The sequence below is a fragment of the Aythya marila genome (assembly GCF_965140915.1).
Source record: "Aythya marila genome assembly, chromosome: 7".
Lineage (NCBI taxonomy): Eukaryota > Metazoa > Chordata > Aves > Anseriformes > Anatidae > Aythya > Aythya marila.
Genome location: NC_139048.1, coordinates 3,626,037 through 3,645,935, shown reverse-complemented (window position 1 = coordinate 3,645,935; position 19,899 = coordinate 3,626,037). Strand labels below are relative to the sequence as shown.

Here is a 19,899-nt window from a genome sequence, read left to right as displayed (position 1 = left end):
TTATGTCTTCTGCACATTTACAGATTAGGAAAGAATATCTTTCGACCAAGGAAGAAGAAAAAAAGCCCATATATCAGAGGAAAGTAATCTAAACTTCAATCACATCTAAAGCTCTGTCAGCAGGTTTGTCGGACGATCCTTTTGAATTTCTTGTACACTAAGCAAGTAGATCTGATAGTAAACATCAAACCAGGAAGGCAGCTTTTGAACATCCAGGCTCAGCTGACACAACTCTTTTAAGTTGAGTTCAAAGTAAATTTTGAAGATGAGATAGTGTACTACACCTGAGTGTTTATGACATTCAAAAGGAGAAATATGCAGCCCCATGCCGCAGCACACTCTGGATGCCCCTTCCTAGCTCCTCGCCTTTGCTTTGCCCCAAAAAAAATCAGCTCCCCCCAAAAAAACAGTGGGGCTGCACCTCCTACCCCAGGGACACCACACCACTAACGTCAGTCCAGTGCGGGTTAATAAACAGAGAGGTAGAGCTGCTTCCACATCTTTTTGTGTTACGTGATCAAGCGAAGAGCTGGTTTCTCTGGTCCCGTTGGCTTTTCTTTCAGCCTGGCACCCAGTCCCCCAGAACCGCTGCCACTTTCTGAGGAATATTCGGAGTTTTCGCAGGGGCTCTGAATGCGCAGGAGAGCACGAGGATCACCCCGATGGCTCTGAAGCTGGGTAACTCATGAGAAGTGTAAAGCAATAGCAAAGGAGTTCTGCTTTGGCATGCTAGAGTAAGAAATGTATAACAAGTATTTGTGCAAAACTCGCCCTGTCCTACTGTTCAGCATTTCCCTGGAAACCCCACAAACCCCACATATTTTGCTAGAGCGGACGCAGTACAACTCCCACGAGAACTCTGCAATTTCATCCAAGAGAAAAACCTATTTCACTTGGTTGGCATTCAGGTAACACAGTGAATTGTTACCCTGCAGGCCACTATTCATCTCCTTAAGAGCAGATAAAAACCCGAGCTCCTTAAAAGACACGACTGAAGACATCCTTCCTAAAATAACAATCTGCTTCGCTTTTGCTACTGATGGGAAAACTTCCCTGAGTGTCAGTTTGCATAAGAGAAGGACACCAAGAAGTCTGAGTTTTTTTGCCATCACTTAACTTCCATCATAAGCAGCTTAAACTACGTGAGCTGCAATAGGCAAAGGTTACCTACAGACTTCTGCTGCTGGAAAATGGCATAAATAGAAGGTAAGAGTCCCCTGTGCTGTGCTACTGTAACGTGAAATTAATAAAGAACGATTTACAGCAAATCTGCCCCAAACAGTTTGCCCCAAAACTTGTGAAATACTTCAAGAGCTACTTTTAAATTTTCATTTTTTCTACTGTGATAGTCAATATTAATGGAAATGGTCAAATTTTGTGTCCACTGAGTGAAGCAGCAGCTCTCAGACAGCCGAATCTCTGCGCTTCCCTGGCCACAGCCCTGGGGAAGGACAGGGGTGGCTGCATCGAGGTGGAGGACGCTGAGCTTTACCCAAATGTCCTGCATCATTCTCCCCAGCCCCACAAGCAGCCTGAAGCAGCAGCAGGAGCTCGTGCCCACAGCCTGGGATGCTGGAGCACTGCGAGGGAGAGTGGCAGCAGCCTTGGCCACCCGCATCCTGGCCCGAGGAGATCTCCAGGAAGCAGCACATTGAACAGAGCACGACCTTTTTCTCAAGGCAGCACAGATTTAAGCTGTGCCTCAAACTGGGAGTGACTGCAGCATTTCATTAGAAACCAGGATGAAAGGAGAGCTGGTAAGGAAGCAGTCCTGCCCGTAGGACTGCGAGGAGGAACCAGTGTATCCCTTGCTAACATTTCAACACCGATATGACCGTATTTCATGTCAACACAGAAGATGGAGAACCTGGTCATGGGTCTGGATCTCATTATCTCCAAGTGCTGTACAAAACAAGGAAAAATGAGGTATTCTACCTTAATAGTCCGTCAGCTTTCACAGAACAGCGGAGCATCCTCTTACCTTCACAAATTCTGTCCAGTCGCTGTCGCTTGACTTTGTGTTTATCCACAAGTGCCATTCTTGATGGTATTTTGCAACTTTCTGATTCAAAAAGCAAGGCAGTCCCCCAGGAACTCAGGAAAACTCACGGGAGTCGGCATGCATAACGCCACTGTCGGTCCTGTTGAGATGAGAGGAGCTGGTGAGTGGGACTTCCACCACGGGAGGTGACACCCGCCCACCCCAAAAAGCCCAGCACCCTTGCTGAATCCACGGCTGGGACTTTAGCACTTCCAGCCTCAGCATCCCACCAGCTCTCACACCACAAACCAAGCACACAGCCCCTTCATCTTCCCTGCGATCAGAAAAAAAAAAAACAACAACCAGCATCCTACAAGAGAACTGCCGAAGCGCTGTCTGGCCTTCCGAGTTTTATTTCTGCCTTAAAAATCTATTCCTAGCAGACAAAATCCATTAAGCGATTTTGTAGGCTCGCAGATACTGAAACATTATGAGTATATAAAAACGGGGAAGCAGCTTTTGCTCCTCCAGTGCTTTCACACGCACGCACACAAAACCACTTCCATGTCTTAGTTAAACCTTGCCCTGTAAAAGTCATCACTGGACTTGAATTTGCAGCAAGACCTCGATACACATCCCAGCTGCCACCAGAGCCTGTCCCTTGATACTTTCTAATGTGCACATCTTTTAAATGCTGATAAAATAAAGCAATCCATACAGTGGCGTGCGTGGTGTTTGTGAGAAATGCCCTGCAGGCTCTCCATGGGACAGTAGGGAAGGACAATAGGCACGAGCAAGACGTCCTCTCCAAGGTGGCCATCTGCACCAAGCGGCGAAGTCTCGGCCCCTCTGCCTACAGTTAAGTAGAAGTCCTCAAAGAGGTGAAAAAAAATAATTCTGAAGAGCCAGGAGCCGCCACAAACCCAGCATCACTCGCTCAAACCACTCCTATCATGCCCAAACCACAAAAGCATCCACAGCAGGTGAATCTTCACACTGCATTGCCCCAAAATTTTTCACTTCAATATAAAAAAAAGCCAGGTTGATGTAACATAACGTAGGAAACAGAAGAACAAGCCACCAGGAATGGGAAAAATCCGGGCTGATGTCCACAAGCTGACGCTGGGCGACGTCGGTGACCTCGGCTGCTGCTCCCCCTGGGGTCGGGCAGCACCGGCACCGCACAGCTCATCCTCACCATACATCGGGGTCTTCATTTCACATAGTCCTGCCCGAGGATTTTATTCCTCCCCAGCAGCTTACAGCTCCTAAAAGCAGCTTCCCAGCAAGCTCCAGCCTCTCACTTAACAAATGCGAGGGGCCGGGCTGAGCACGCGAGGGGTAAAGGCTGTAACAAAGCTGCCGCGCACCAAGATGACAATTTCATGGAGATTATTGTTATTATTACAAATGGTTATCAATTATGCATCGCATTGATAGTTAATTTATAAAAGGGAGAGGGCTGTGTTGGTACAACTGAATTCTGACTCAGGGAAGATGGGCGATTTCCTGGTAGTTAATGGCCAATTTCCCAGCAGCACAACTGCAGCATAATCTCCGAGATTTATAGCAATAATTAATTGATTTTTTTTTTTTTTTAAACACAGGGATGCTAAAGAGCATGATTCCCACTCCCATTAATAATTAATGCAACATTTTAAAAGAAGCAGAAAACCTCCATTCCAGAGACAGAAGCTGGCTGCAGTCAAAATATTTCTTGCAACAAAAATTATGCTGTTAGTGGAGCTAACCCAGGAGCAGCTAACAGCATTTCCATGGGCAGCATTCAACAGCAGACACATGACTTTTCAGCTCTATTAAATCCCAGCCCACATTCAGGGAGAAATACCGGGTTATGAAAAGTCACTTCAGGAGAAAAAAGTTAGCACTTTGTTCTGAAAATGCTCGCATGGTTCATGATGCTGTGACTGCAACTCCTTTTTCCCCCAACAAAATCAATATGCAAAGTGTATTTAATTTTGACAGAGTGCATTTTCTGATGGACAAATGCTTCCATTAAAGTCCTTTCCTCCCGCCATCTCAATTCGCTGTATTACTCCCTGGAGGAAAACTTTCTACAAACGAAACTCATAACAATCACAGAAATTACCGCTCGTATTAGCAGCATCCCGCACGGCTTAACATAATGCCCACGAACGAGCTCCTTCCTCGTGATTTTACCCGCTCCATCCTGGTGTGACAGGTGCCTTTGACAGTGCCAACCAGCAAGAAAAGCACAACTCTGAAGACTTAACTAAAAACGTGGCAGGAGCTCGTGAGCAGGACTTGGCAGGGAGGGATGACATGGAGAAAAGCAGCTGCACAGGGCACAGAAACGAGCGGGTGCTCCCCAGCCTTGGTACGAAGCTGTAATTAAGAGAACAGCTCCTCCATTCGTGGCAGGGAGGACGCAATTAGCGGCACACCCAACTCCAATCTTCCCTCGGTGATTTCTCCATCCAGCCCAGCCTGGAAACAATCGCAAGGCTAAATGTCCCCCAAAATAAAGCAAACACAATCAGGCGAGGCAGAACAAAAATCGTGGCCAGCAATTAAAATACAAGAAAACCTCATTGTATAAGGGAATTTGAGAGAGAGAGGCACACGCACATAAACTGCACTTCATCTTCAGCAAGATTAGGAAACAAGTGAAGCGATTTACATACAGTAATTGCATGTCCGTGTTAGCCTCCAACAGTGTCTTTCAAAATGTAAATTTTTCCTGAAAACCCTTGGACATGATGATAGCCCGTCAGTTATTTATTTATTTAAAGAAGGAATGTGCTGAAATGCGATGTTTTAGGCAAAAAAAAAAAAAAATAACATCCCAAAGTAACAATTTAAATAGCTTCTCAACACCGCCTGTTCAACAGCACAGCCCGTGAGCCAGAAAGTGGGAGAAGAGAGAGCTGTGCAGGGCTTATTTTTCCGGATTTCAATGGAAAACGAAAAGAAAGAAGAGGTGATTTTCCAAAATGAAAGGCACTGTTGGACAAAAGCACCAGAAAGGTGAGTTATGGGCTCTCTTCTAAGCTCATGGACCGCTGTTTTGTCATCTTCATACAGCACAAACACGAGCAACATCTATTTCTACGTGTCCACCACCGGCATTGCCATCCAACCATCCTGGCACCCAGCAGGTGACCGAAGCTCCCCCAGCCCCACCACCCTTCGTGATGAGCATCCCCCAAGCTCCCACTGCTCCCAGGCCCTTGCTGGAGTCAGAAACCTGTCGCTCACAATTTCTGTCTGTGTTTTTTTGGTGTTTTTTTTTCACCCTCTATGACACACGGCACCAACAAGATGGGCATTCCCTGCCCTGGCACAACACGTGGCCCCGTGACCCGCCAAGTCCCGTCGTCCTTCCACACATCCACGCGGGGTTTCTGAAGCCTTACTTAAAACGAGGGGCATGGAAAATGCAGTCCAAACACTCTGATGGCACCACAGCACGTTTCCTGTGCTCTTGGGGAAGGAGAGGACCCCGGAGCCGCGGCTGGAAGCACACCAGGGTTGCCAACAGTCCGTAGCAGTGAAGTTAGCATCTGCCGGTGCCACCGCTAGCTCTCCCTGCCTCCCTCACGTTAAGGTCCAGTTTTCGGAAGCTCAATCCTATTTATTTGTGCTGTCATGAGCCCTACGGGGTCGGGTGTCCTCGTGTTGGATGTCGGCAGCCAGTGCGGGGAGGGCAGCGGGGGCTGAGCAGCCGAGTTTGGTGCAAGAAAGGAAGCGCGGAGCAAAGCGAGCAGGAGACATGCAGAGATAATGGCAGGGGAGGGAGGCGGACAAAGGAGACGGTACAATGCAGGAGGAACACTTTGAGTCATCCTTCCTTCCCTGCACAGCCTTCAGCGGGATGCTGCCCAGCTCAGCCCCGTCGCTGGCTCTCTCCGAAGCCCAGGGCTGCGGGGAGGAGGGAGCCGAACGGGAGGGCAGGGGCTGGCCACTCGCCCCGTGCCAAAATTCCCCCGTTGGGATGCTTTCCTTTAGCAAACAACAACAAAACAACATGTGCACAATAGCTCAGCGGGAAGCAAAAAGGGATTGAAGATTTATATGGGCGAGGAGAACAAGCACAGATTTTCCTTAGGTGGGAGACGAAAAAATTTTTCATTTTTCATTTTTATTTCAGTGCCCAAGGGATGTAAACCCCTCGCGCTTGGGAGGAGGGATCACACAGTTTCTGTGTGGCCAGGGTTCAGACTTCTCCCGCGCCATTAACCGCCCGCAGACACCGCGTGGGAAACAGGACACCAGGAAAAAGGGTTTTCCTGGCTCGTGGGAAAGCAGCCTCGGCCGGGAACTGCAAATCTCGGCCAGGATCCCAGCAGCCTGCACCCCCCGGTGGACCCTCAGCACCCTCAGAACAGCCACGGCAGGTCCCTCGCTACGAAATGACTGCTAATTGGCTTCAGTGCCTTTATTAGTTATTAGCATGCCTTTATTAGTTATTAGGATGATTTTGCTGCCGCGGAGCGTTCGGTGATGTTTTGCATTAAGGCCCCTCCGTGGGAATGACTGGATGGCAGTAAGAGCTTTCCGTCTAGGTGACTCGCTTGTTTTTCTGCCCAAAAAACCTAAAAGATGAAGTCTTGTCCTCTGCTGCCTGCCTGGTGCCTTTCCCCAAAAACCTCTGGGTAAAAAACACGCTCACGGGGGTCCTGCAGCCCGGCGCAGAGAGCGGTAATGCGGCAGGTTGGGCATGCTGCACGAAGACACTCCCACGTTAGCACCTGCTGATGGAAAAATAAAGAGCTCTTCTGCTCTTCGCCATGCAGGGAAGGAGAATAACAGGCTGTAGGAGTCTTGTGCTGAAGAACTGGTAACAATTTTGAGCAACTCGCTATTATATGAGTGAACAAAATGTACCATAACGGCATATGAGCCTGCACATCTGTTGCTAAATTAAACACGCTACATAACGATTTAGACCACATCTTAAAACATTATGCAACAAGATACAGACTGTGCTAAAATAATGAGGCTTCAAAGGCAACACAGAGGGGCTGATCCTGCATTCCTTTCAGCCCTGAAGTCACGGCGAGTACCCCTTGTCAGTTCTACTCCATCACAGCTACTTGACTCACTAGATGTATCACGGTTCTCCATGTCCTTCAAGGGAAAAAATGCACGCATGGGTTGTAACAGCCTCTCTCCTTTCCATCTTGACAACGCATAAAGCATGGGAGAGGTTTTTGGTTGGATCTGGACTTTTTTTTTAAGTTTCTTTAAGGACTGTGTTGCAGGTTATGAACTGTGTTCCAGGTTGGGTTCTCGCTGGCAAGGCAGATGCTAGGAAGACCTGCTGAAATGGCAATATTCGAGTTGCCACAGCAGCCACAGTGTGAAAAGGGATTGAGATCCCTGGATTTTAGCTCCTATTTTATTTCCAGCATTAGTGACTGGCTTTGAGAAAAGAAGTCTCCCCGGGAGATCCAGGTTTGCTCCCCTGGCAGGCAGTGGCAGCCCTCTGGAGCTCCTCGGTGGCTTCTCAAGTTCAGCTAGGAAATGCCAGAAGTGGCACTCCTTTCACTCCTACGGTGAAACACAAACAGGCAGCCCGAACAGGCAGCGAGAAAATTGCTTTAAAGAAAATAAATGTTATCTCTCTTTCTGCCATCAGGAGTGAGGCAGGTTGATGCTCTGCTCATCCTGCACCGATGGTTTGCAAGAACCTGATGGTGGGCAAAAAAATAACCAGGAGCTGGACCCAAATCACCCACTTAGCTTCAAGAGCACCTAATCCATCTGCTAATTAATCACGAGCCTCCTTTAACCTCTCTTATCTTGTTTTTCTAAGTATCTGACACTGATAACGCGCCCTACAGCACGTTAACTGGCTGGGAAACTACCTTTAACTTTTCAAATAAACAAGAGGAAACGATACAGGAATAATCTTACAGTCTCCTAAGGCCTCTGCCACACTGAAAAATAAAACCTCATTCCACATTCTACCAGCATTCCTCAATTATTTGTATTTATTTCCACTAATCACAAAGGCTAACGCTGGACCGAGGCGAACCTTCGCTGGTTTTACATCCATTTTTACAACCAAAAGCTCCCCCCTCCTCAAGCAGTAATTCAGCACCACGCCAAAATCTGCACGGCCAGATTAGAAGCCCCTAGAAAAAAAATGAGTGTTTGTGGGTCTGTTGGGTGAGTTATGTGGTTATTTGGCCGTTAGAGGGCATTTCATACTGCGGAGTGAAGAGCAGGCAAACAGCTTGAGAACAGCATCGCTAACCCCCATCTGGAGCTGCTGGAGAACCGTTTCTGTCTGCTCTCATTTAGTAATTGCCACTTTTCAACCTTTCCATATGCTGTATATAGATGAGCAAGCACGAGCAAGGACAAGAGGAAAATAAGATGAAATAGCTATGATAAAAAGTCCTGGTTATATAAACACTTGGGCGCGCAGCTATTGTTGCTTCCAAGGTTTGGTTTTGTTCAGTTCACTTCTTCCCCCTCCCTAACTCCGGCACAGCAGATTTCATCCTTTTTGCCCTCTCAAGCAGCAGTGTATGTTTTAAGTTTGCAAACGATTAACTGAGAAAAAAAATATCAAGTTGTGTCTCAACGCAGCTATCCATCTCTGGAGCTAGAGGGGAGAGCCCATCTGTCTGCAGAGCGGAACAAAGGCAAATTCAACTTCCTCCCTGCCAGGAGATCGGGCACGGCCACTTACCTTCTGATGGCTCCTTCGAGTTACTACCCTGCCCCTGAATGTGAGCTGTAATCCGTTTTCAGCTTCTGCTGGCTAGGAAACCACACAAAGCCGCCCACTTCCCTGCCCGGGTGTTTTTCCTCCTTCCATCTAAATACAAATCAAATTAGGAAAGAGGCAAATATCTCGCCATCCATCTCCAAACACACGCATGTTTGTAATCAGGGTGGCCAAACTTCCTGAGTGCGAGCTGCATACCAAAACCTCCACGTGGCCGGGAGCCACATCCTCCCACCCCCGTCAAGCTGCCAGTCTCTCCCACCAGCGTGCTCCAAGCCCACGACATCGCTGCCCTCCAGCTGGAGGCACGGCCAGGGCTGGCCGGGTGCTGGCCGGGTATTTTGGGGCTCCCCATGGCACCATCACTCCTGTCCTGCATGGTTTGCTGAGCCCTGGGGTGGAGAACTTGGTTAAATATCTGTTTGTAGTGTATTCTTCCAATATACTCCCAAGTTCGTAATAGCGAGTGCATCAATGGTGAAACAACCCAAAGGAGATGGGATATTAAGATTTCTAGCACTCCGGGTGCCCGTGATGTCCCACCTGTCTAATTTACATCCTTGAGGATCCTGAAACCCGGATCATCTGTCTTTGCAACTCCTTCAAGACCTTGGTTCTGCATCGCTCCTAAATGAAAGAAATGATAAAATAATAACCCCTGCTTCTCAGCCTGTCCCACCGCAGCTCCCACCTCCTGCCCTGGGTTTTTAGGTTTTGAACTGCTGGGTGAAAGCTGCTGTGGGTTGGTGTCAGACTGCCCCGCACTGCACAAACTCCCCATGTTCCTCAGTGTCTCACAGGTTATCTCGAGCTCTTTTCCATCAGAGCTTGCCCTGGGCTGGGAGCAGCAGGAAGGAGCAGTAACACCCTCCTGTCTCCAGATCTTCGGAGCTGTAATTTGCTCTTATCTGAGCACTTATATTTACAAGGCACTCTTACATAAAAAGCCCTCATCTGCATTGACTTAGTTAGCAACATGAAATAAAATAGCCTGAAGCTATTCGTGTTGCTTAACATACTTTTTTTTTTTTTTTTTTTTATGTGGATGATGCTCTGTGTAAAGAAATATTCAAAGGGGAAAACTGTGTTTTGTTTGTAACACTTACTACTACCACCGAAGAAAATATGTTCTAGCAAGTCTCTGGAGGGGGGAGCAGATGTAATACCTCTAACAGCTCGGCTAATTCATCTTTGGCTGCCCAACTGCTGGTGAAATCTCAAATGGAAAATCTCAGGATGGAAACGTGGAAAACCCTGCTCCTTGCAGTCCGAGATCTGCTCCCTCTTCACTACCTCTTTCCATCGGACTAAGTCCTGTTTTCAGGTACGCAGTAGTTTTACTCCACAGACACAAAAAAAAAAAAAAGAGTTCAAGAGTTCAAGGCCACGTCCCCATTCAGGCATGCTCCTGCGAGGCAAAGCCGTCTCCTTCCTGTGCTGGAGGCATTCCTCTCCCCACCACCCACGTACAAAAATGTCTAAGGGAAGGGATGGACGGAGGCAGGAGCAGGATGCTACCAGTGGCACAGAGGAGGAGAGCCCAGCTGGATGCTGGGGCATCGGGGACCAGGGTTTGGATTGGGAACGGCTCAGGGATGAGGCCGGAGGGTGGCTTTTGGGGAAGGCAAAAAGCATTTTTGGGGGGGTTTGGGCTCCCCAGCCATCCCTCTGCACCTCACCTTCGCTGCTCTTGCAGCATCGCTCAGGGAGTTTAATTTCCAGAGGGATGAAGGAAGAGGGAAGGAGGGAACAAAGTGAGCAGAGAGAGGTTTAGATAACAGCCATAAATAAAATGAAATAATTCTCCCACCACTAACCTTTAGCCGTAAGTCAGAGCATCCTCTGCGGCCACCACAGGTTTGCATAACCTGCACATCTTTCTTGTAAGCCTCGCCAGTTTGCTGTACCCAAGCTATTTTGGGATTTAACAACACTCAGGTTATTGACCTAAATTTACACAGGCTCATCTGGAGCCGTAACGGTCCATTGTGTGCCAAGGCCTGCTCGGGACTCCTTAATACACAGATTATTGATGCAATGAACTGTGACAGCTCCTATAGAGCTGTTAGGGTTTATTGTCGCAACACCTACTCGGGGCCCCTTTCATGGGCGGATCAGTGACAGGACAGACAGCAGCGGCCACTGCCAGGGGATGCACGGCTCCACGGATCACCACCAAGAGAGACCACAGCAGCTCTGTTTGCAGAAAGCGATTTGCTACCGAAAATCGGGGTTTGGAAATGCAAGCCCCGGCGGGAGCAAAGTTTTATCAAGAACAGCCACGGGCCTGCATTACAGATCAAGGCTAAAAACCTGTGTGAGAAATACATGGGAATTAGCCAGAAAAGATCAGGGTCTAATTTTCAAGAAAAAAATAAAAAAAAATAAAAAAAAGGAAAGGAAAACATTTTATGTTCCAAGAGAATGAAAAGAGACCGAGCGCAATGGGAACGTGCACAAATATCTACATTTCTCCCTTCTTTTCCTCTTGAAGAGCAAAAATAATCTTAAAAGGCTGAAAGCTAAGCATGGTTTAAAGGAATTCCCTTGTGTAGGGAGACCTCAGGCCAAGAAAAGAAAAATTAAAACATTAACACTTAACCAAGTGCTCACAGCCTCTTCCCAAACAGCAGCGACCGGCTCAAAAAGCTGCAGCTGGCTTTCCACTATCGTGTGCATCTTCCCCACTATTTACCAGGAGCTTTTTTTAACACCAGTGACACTTCACATTCAAAACTGCTGTTAAAAATAGGCTGTTGGTCCTCCTGCTTTAACCCTCCAAATTCCCTCCTCCCGCCTCCCTGCACGCCCGCCGGCTCTGCCGCCTGCTCCTGCTGCCATCAGGGGCGATACGGGGGAAAGGGGGGACCCCAGGGACCCCCAATGCTGCCCCCACACCTCGTCCCGCACCAGAGCATCCCTCTCGTTCCTTCCCAGAGCTGGCAGCAGGAATTATTTGCAAAAGGCAAATTGATGCAGGCAATAGGTGTGTTCCGCACCTCCATCTCCCTTCCCACCTGCTTTTGCAGATGACAAGAGTTGAAGGCTTAAAAAACCACCACCCAACACGAATGTTTTCTCTTCCCTGCAATCAGCAGCTCAGCCAGGAGAGGAGAGAAATTCCTTTGTTATCCTGCAACTCCTTAACTGCTGAACCTTCAAAACCTCCTCGGGAAACAGGCCTGGCGAACGGCTGCTGCAAGGAGCCCTGCACGGGAGAGACTCGAAAATCAATATCCTTCACCCAACTTATCAAATTTACCGAGGACATTTATACAGTATAATTAAATAGAAAAGAGATACAAATACAGAAGAGTATTTGCACGGCACTGCATAGCAATTGCATTATCTCTGGAGCAGAGGACACTTTGACAAAAAGGAGGGAAAACACCATACATCAACCAAAGGAGCTGCAAGGAGCACGGGCAAGGTCTCGGCTCTCATCGCTCACGGGGAATGTTCAACACGTAGGTAAAAACAGCCACAGCATGCACACCAGCACGTGCACCTAAGGCATTTCGGCAGGTCCTGCTCAGTCGGCCAAAATGATGCCATCAGAATTTAAGTCGGTGATGAACGTGCTCCAAAATATGCTGGTGCCTCTCGGACTCGCAGAGGGTCTCCAGCACGTGTTGGGGCGCTTCCCCCTCGCTGGTGTGGAAGCAAGGCAGACACTATTATGTTGCCTTTCAGCCTCTGAATGTACCAAATAAAATCGATTTTGCTCAGTAATCCACTCGCTAGGTTCGTGATGTTTTCCACCATCGGCAGCCGTCTCCGCAGGATTGCGAGATAAAATCTTCTGTGCAAGGTTAAACCTGGGAAAGGCCGACTGCCAGAGCAGGGCAAAGTAAAACACCGCAGAAAAGGCAAACTAGATTATCTGGCTATTTGTTAAACAATTCTTCTCACAGGGGTTGTATTACAAGCGTGCTTTGTGAATGCCCCTTGTGTTCAGGTAGAGACAAAAAGGCTGGCTCCTCTTTTGAAGCCCCTACAAGCAGCACACTGCTGTAGATGGGACATCTCTCTTGCCACGCTGACATCAAAATTTAGAGCAGCCCAGCACGGTGCTGCTTGCAAGGTGTGAACATCAGTGGGTGAAAGCCTGGCGTCTTTGTGAGAGGCACCCAACTACAGACTTCACAATCTTCAACTTCAGACTCAAAGGGTTGATCTTCATAAGTGTCTACAATAATTAGGCATTGCCTAATTACACTGACTGATAAAAATCAATACATAAAGGTGGCAGGATTCCTACCATTAAGGCAGGGATGTAATCACAGGATCGTTTTGTCCAATCTGCCCAGGAAGCCTTCAGCAGATAACCTGCAAGACAGACTGAACTGGGACTGACAGAGGATGTGCTCCATTGCAGGAGGAGGTCTCACCATGCACAGCTCATGCCCCAGCTGCCCCAAAAACAGCCAGGTGACAGCTCAGGAGCATCCACAGCTGCCACATGCCCCGCACGCTGCTCCCCTCGCTGCCAGACGTCAGAGGCAGAGGGGAAATCTCAGCCATCCCCTTAACAATGCACCCATCCGGAAGGGCAAGTGTCAAGTTGAAGGCTTTTTTTCTTGCTTCTGTTGTGTCTTGATTTGCTAATATGAATCATACTTGACTCTATTTTGAGCAATCCTTTACTAAAAATGCCTGTGAGTCATTTTCTCTAAACTTGAAACTATAAAGATGGTCATGTTTGGGTAATGCTAGGGAATTTTTAAGGCTCTGAATACTTCTCTTTTTAATTGAACAGGAAAAGCAGTGGAACCTGAGCCACAGAAAAGTTTTTCTTTTCTTCTTATTTGTCCTGCATAGACCCACTGCTCTGGATAGAAATCACAACTCATGGAGTAAAACTTCTGAAATAAATACATACGGAAACTACTAAAATAAAGATTAAATGCATAACAAAAAACAAATCTCTATCTCTGGGAATCTCTATCAACCTACATTCAACATGTTTTTTTTTTTAAAAAAAAAAACAGTCTATAAAGCTAATTTCATGACCTTTAAATTTATACACATCCCTTTCCAGATGGAATAACTCAATAACTGAAAATCACACTAATATTTTTTCCTACCTCCAGTGCTCCCCACCTGAAGCCAAAAGAAGACTGAAGGCTTTGCTCTCCGAACTGAATGCCACTTACTCAGGAACACAAGCAGTGCGCCATGCATAATAAATGGGTCTCCAGGTACTGAAGTTGGGCTTTTTTTCATCCCAGATACCTCACCCTGCTTCATGCTGCCAGACAAGACACTACTGCAACACCAACTCTGGAAAGCGGCTCTTCACCAACGCATGAACATCTGAACCAAATGCATTCCAGGTCCACCAGCCTGCCACCACATCTCTCTCCTGCATTAGCTCACTCTAGAGATTGTCCCCACACCCTCCATGAAGGACTGGCTGATGAAAGCAGGCTCTGGCCAGGACAGCCAGCAGAGAAACTTCCTTCAGGTGTCTCCTGGATGAACTTGGTATCTCTGGTATTCTGAAACACACAAGTCATGCTCAGACTTGAACATCCCTTGGCCAAAAGCAAATTAAAGGGTGGCAGGAATGAGCAAGCTTCACCGCTCATTCCTACCATGTTTGCTTCACAAACAGCTTCAAGTCCTGCACAGATTTCCACCCAGCACCATCTGCAGCAGCAGATCTAGGGATGCAGTAGGGAAGACTGCATGGCAAAAAAGCAAGGCCAGGAGATCTCCAAGCCAGGATGACAGGACGAAGAACTTTTTGACTCCTTGGGCAGGACCAAGACCCATGGGGCTGCAGAGGAGGTTGCAGAGAAGGCTCCAGCAGATGCCAGGGAGGTCACAACGGTGCAATAAGTGCTGAAGGGATATCCCACCGATGAAAGCCTCAGCTTTGGCACTGCGACCTGATCATTTTTTGATCCTTGAGGTGACTCCAAGACCTTTTCGTTCTCATCAAAAACATAAACAAGGATAAGGGTGACGGACTTACTGCTCCAGCTGTGGGGCTGCAAGTCCAACCCACGAGAGGACGGCTAGGGAAAACAGTTTAAAGGGAAACTCATTTCCCCCGGGCAGCCTGATAGGGCCCATCAGAGGAAACATCTGCCATCCTCCGTGGAGGACAAAAACGAGGAGGAAGTCATTGGTTCATCCAGAGAGAAGAAAGTTAAAAATGTTAAAGGCACATAGGTTGTGACCAAGGAGGGAGACCCATTTCTGCAGGCAGGGCTCAGCAAAATGGGTTAAAGAGGCAGTTTTAGAGACTGCAGAGTATGAAAATGGCAGGAGCCCACTTGATGAGGTCAGTGACTGAAGTGGCCTATGGTACTTGTAAGAGAAAACATCTGTTCGTGTTAAAAGGTCAGCAGGAAATGAACGCTATTTACTTTGTCCTTACTGGTTAGGCCAACGCTCCTCGAAAGAGAACCACACATGGCTTAACTTAGTGTTAATGAAAGTACGAAAACATCGCCGTGGTCTTCTGACTGGCTGCCTACCTCCAGTGGGACCCCTCGCTGCACCCAAAAACCCCCAAAATAACCCTGGCGACCTGGCCATGTTGCCAAACCCCGACGTCCTCCTGCCACCCTCTTCCTTTCTCATGGGCCACCAACCTGCATGCTTCAAGAGAACCAGGAAAAAAACACAACAAAACAAAACAAAACAAAACAACAACAACAACACAAAAAAAACCAACCCCGCAACTCCTTTCTTCAGGAACAAGCCGTTAAAATAAATCCGTCAACATAAAAGCAAAGAAAACAAGAAGTTTCTCCCGAAAAACAGGAAGCGTTAGGTACAGAGCGGCTTAAAATAGCGCCGGCTTAATTTGTTGACACAGCTCGGGTCTCCCGGGGCCCTGCCTCGTCTCCTGTGCTCTGGCCGGGGGCCGGGCGGCCTCCCCGTGGCAGCCATGTGGCGGCACGCGGGCATGGCCGTGAGGCACCGCCTCGATGGAGGGGCTGCATCCATGGCCGCCGGCCCGGCCGCGCTTCCTGAGAGGCACGCGGGGGATCCCACAGGAAACCCTGCTCCGAAACAAGCCCTGGTGTGATTCAGGGCGTGCGCTAGTCAACAGAGGGGATATTTAAGGCTGGTCGCCTCTCGCTTGTGCTCAAAGCTCGGTCTGAAGTTTTGAGGGTGGAGGGAGGTGGTTTCAAACCCTCCCTTGCCGCTCTCTATCAGGCTCCCCGTGGTGAAGAAAGCCAGGCAGGATGGATTACTGGCGGCTAATGGGAAGCTCAAAATAATGCGGCTTTGAGCCCTGGCCCTGCTTGGACAAACTGTCACAGCCAAGTGACCGTGGGGCACGTGAGGGAGGTGATATGCACAGGTTGAGTGGCGTTGTCCTACCGCACGATAACCCCACTCATTTCTGCTCTGCCCCTCGCGGACACCCAGGCCCCACCATGCAGAGGTGGGAAGTTGTAGCTTTTTTCCCCCCCGAATTTAAAAAACGCTGTAAAACTACACTCTCAAATCAGCTAATGCAGACAAAAAATGATGATATTGAAAAGCAAATGGTGAAACCGTCCCCCTCCACAAAGCGTGGTCTCCAGACCAGGCCGACCTAGCCGCCTGCTCCTGCAGAAGGCACCACGCCACACAACGCACCACACCAGACACCAAGGGGCCCCTATCATGAGCGGCTAATTATCGGGCCACATTACATTATTACTCAGATTAAGATTTGTGGGTTTTCCCCTCGCCTAACAATACGCCTTTGACAGCGGCACTGCAGATACGCTAGAGCAAGAGCAGCAGTCTAGCTCCATGTGCAATTAGGCCAGCATGTGGATCTTATTGCTCCTAAGGACTCTTATTTGATTTCCCGCACCACCAACTGGTGAGAAGTTTTCAAGTCTAAATACAGAAGAATTAGATCACTCTTTGGGGTGGTCGCATCTGGGGTTGGAAAACCAGATGGAGTGCGTTTTTCGAGGCCTTTGTAATTGAACCAACACACAAAGTTGCTAGGAAGCATGCAAATACAATCACTGCTCTGGGGCAGCCTGCAGTAGGGCCGGTGCCGTGTCTGCCAACACTCATAGACACCATCTTAAGTGCTAGCAGGGAGGAACGGTCTCACGGGCTGTGGGCTTTAAAATATTGCTGTGAACATGGACCTACGGCAGGAATGCAGCAGCTCTGTGACTTGTGAATATAAACACATGCACCCCGCGTCTTCGCACAGTGCCACCCAAGGAACCGTTGCTTCGGTTCCCTAAAAATGCGAAGCTTTTATGCAAAACTGGGGAATTAAGGGGAGAGAGGGAAGGAGGGGGCAGTAAGGAAGCTTCAGCATTTCAAACCAAGTGCAGAGATGGCAACCACGAGTGCCATCATGTGTGGCAGGCTGAGCGTGCCATGGAGTAAGCTGTCTCTGGAGCTGCCAGCCGTCAGCACCACAGCCAGCTTTGGCGACCGCTGAAGAGATTTGCTTCTGGCAAGGCAGTATCACAGGGCTCTGGGTACATTTACAGCAGAATGTGTTTTTAAAAGATGCAGGCACAACTGTGGTTGAAGCAGCATGCAAACTACCACCAGAACCCGTTCTGCTCCATGGGGGACACAAAACGTAGCAGGTTATCTATGAACGTCCCGACATTCGCACACACCTAAGCGGAGGGCATCTCTCCCTGCAGCCAAACAGCATTGGCAGGGACTGCTCCGAAAAGGCACAGGCTTTGTCAGGGAACGGCTGTTTCTGGGACAGAAAAAAGCATCTATCTTCCCTGGTGTTCAACCATGTGCTGGGTTTAAAAACCTGTGGGTTTAAAGACCTCCTTATCAGCAGCTAACACAGAACACGGTTGCTCACGGCGCAGGAAGTGGACCCAAACCCCACTTTCCTCTCTTGGTTTTTCTTTTTCTCCTCGGAACCAGAACACACAAGAACAAAGTCACAAGTCAAACGTTAAGAATGAGGTGAAGGGAGCTTTCTCCACCAAACGCTGAGTTTGCAGCTCGAGCAGCATTAGCCAGTGGAGGCTGCCCACGCGGCACCCTTCAGGCGTAGGCATCGGGAGGGATGCTCCTGCTGCGCCCTCCCACAGGGCCACCATGCAGCTCCCCGCCTGCTCTCCCGATTCAATATTCCCGAAATGCAGAGACTTGGAAATTAATTAGCAACTCAAGCCTAAGCAGAACACCTTTAAATATTTGTCCGGGGCTTTTTCAAAAGGAAGCAACAAGTAGAAAAACAAATAAATGTCCAGAGTCAGCACTTCACAACTCGAAAGAATACATACCCAGTGTTATGAACATGGCTTGCACATAAACATGCACTTCAAAAACAACCCTCCATACATACCAAACCAGAGCAGCCAAGAGGATGGCGAGGAGATCAGAGAGTTTATCAGCAGAGAGAAGAGGCAACGGGTGGTGAGAGAGCTATCAGGGAAGGAGGCCCTATGGAGAAATCCCTGTGAAAAGCACAGGCAAATGCCTGGCACCAGTCTTTTATCGGGGTTTGTTTTCCAGACAACCCGTAGGTTTTGTGCACAAAAACATAGTAATTTTGCAGTAGATTTTTTTCTTTAAATTAAGAATCGTTGGCATTTCAAGTTGGTGTTTGAGGAGTATACTGCTTTTTAGTTTTCAATGGTGTTATTTTGTAGGCATTCTGTTCTTAGAAAAATTAAGAGAATATTTTCTTTTGATGCCACAAAGCTGACACTTTGATATTGCTTTTTTTCACATCCAAATCCACACCAGCTGGGCTTTTTCTTCTTTTAAATGCACTCGAGCTCATTTTCGCCAGGCCAGCCTTCCTTTCTGCATCAGCGTTTCTGCTGCCTGAGTATCTGTGGCCATAACGCGAGCTACACAGCTAAACCAGACCAACTTTTCCAAATGTTGCTACTACAATGAGCTTCTCCCCAGCCCTGCGGCATCGAGCCGCTGGGATTTCTGAAATAACATGATGAAATATCTGGGTGGCTACACGGCCAATTTTAAGCAGCCAATTTGAAATTTCTGGTTGGTAGCGCACCAAGGGAGTGCAAGGTTCAAAAGCTGGCCATCACACAACGTATTTCACAATGAATTCAGACTGTTTTTCTAACCCAGCTGTCTTGTTTAAAAACCAGTGCAACCCTCCAAGGTATACAAATAATTAATTTCAACCCCGGCTCTGAAGCAGCAGCTCCCAAACTTTCTTTCCTGGCTGCGACCTCATTTTACAGACCGGTAACTCTGTGCAACCCCAAACAGCAGAATAAATATCGGACAAAATGAAATTTCCGTCAGGCTCACGACCTTGCTCATAACTTCCACGAACCTCATTTCGGGGCCATCGCTCTCATTTGGGGACTGACAAAGTCGTAACACAGATGATTGCCAAAGCACACCGACGGCCACGGGCCACGGTGTCTCTAAGGTCACTTATGCCAAAATCCTCCCCATGGCTGAGCTCGCTTTTCATGAAGGGCAAAAACCAGAACGTGGATGTTACTTAACCACATCACAAATAAATCTCCTTAAAATTACCTCCCTTGATATTTTTTATTGCTACAAGATGAATTTCAGCTTTAGAGGAACTACGCTGGTTTCTGCACGCTGCTGGGAACGCCGTCGGGGTTACATGCGTGAACGATGAGCTACGGTGATCTGCTAACACCACGCAAACCTGGTAGCAGGAGCTAACATAGAAGTAGGCATTTTTGGTGCCCAGATTGGATCCTACACAACTAGAGGCTTGCAGCCCATCGTACAACTGAGACCTTTCCAGTGTTTGTATCAGAGACCAGAAGGGGAAAACAAGCACCGAAATGCTTCAGCAACTCTCACCTCCCAACCCCTGCTCTGAGCTCATGTTTTTGGCACCCCTGATGGTGGTGATGCACCCAGCTGAAAACAAGAACCAGCAAGTTCATGCAGGCACATCCTCGGGACAGACGTTCTGGGCCACCCCACCTTGTTCTGACATGTCTTGTAGACCCGAAACCCGCAGCGTGGTTTAGCCAGCAGACTGCACAGCTCGTTTGGGCAGCCTGGAGAGCGGCGCTTCACCCGCGCACAGATTGCTTCCCAGTTCCGCCACCTGAATGTTAAACACGGGAATATTCCCATAAAAGCGCAGAAAAGAAAGGGTAAAAAAATGTAGTCCTTTGGCTCCCTATTGCTGTTAAAATTAATTGCCACATAAAATTGCTGATTCCTACCAAATGAAGCCGTAGAATTTATCAACTCCAGGATAGAG

General features: G+C 48.2%; 1 protein-coding gene across 2 annotated transcripts in view; it reads right to left on the bottom strand.

Moving 5' to 3' along the window:
• CTBP2 (C-terminal binding protein 2) overlaps positions 1 to 19,899 on the bottom strand; it is a 114,812-nt gene that overhangs the window by 45,528 nt on the left and 49,385 nt on the right. For both annotated transcript variants that reach the window (XM_082765445.1, XM_082765444.1), the window contains exon 2: positions 1,982 to 2,141. In XM_082765445.1, the coding sequence (XP_082621571.1) occupies positions 1,982 to 2,039 (58 nt within the window). In that variant the 5' untranslated portion in view covers positions 2,040 to 2,141. The remainder of the gene's footprint in view (positions 1 to 1,981; positions 2,142 to 19,899) is intronic.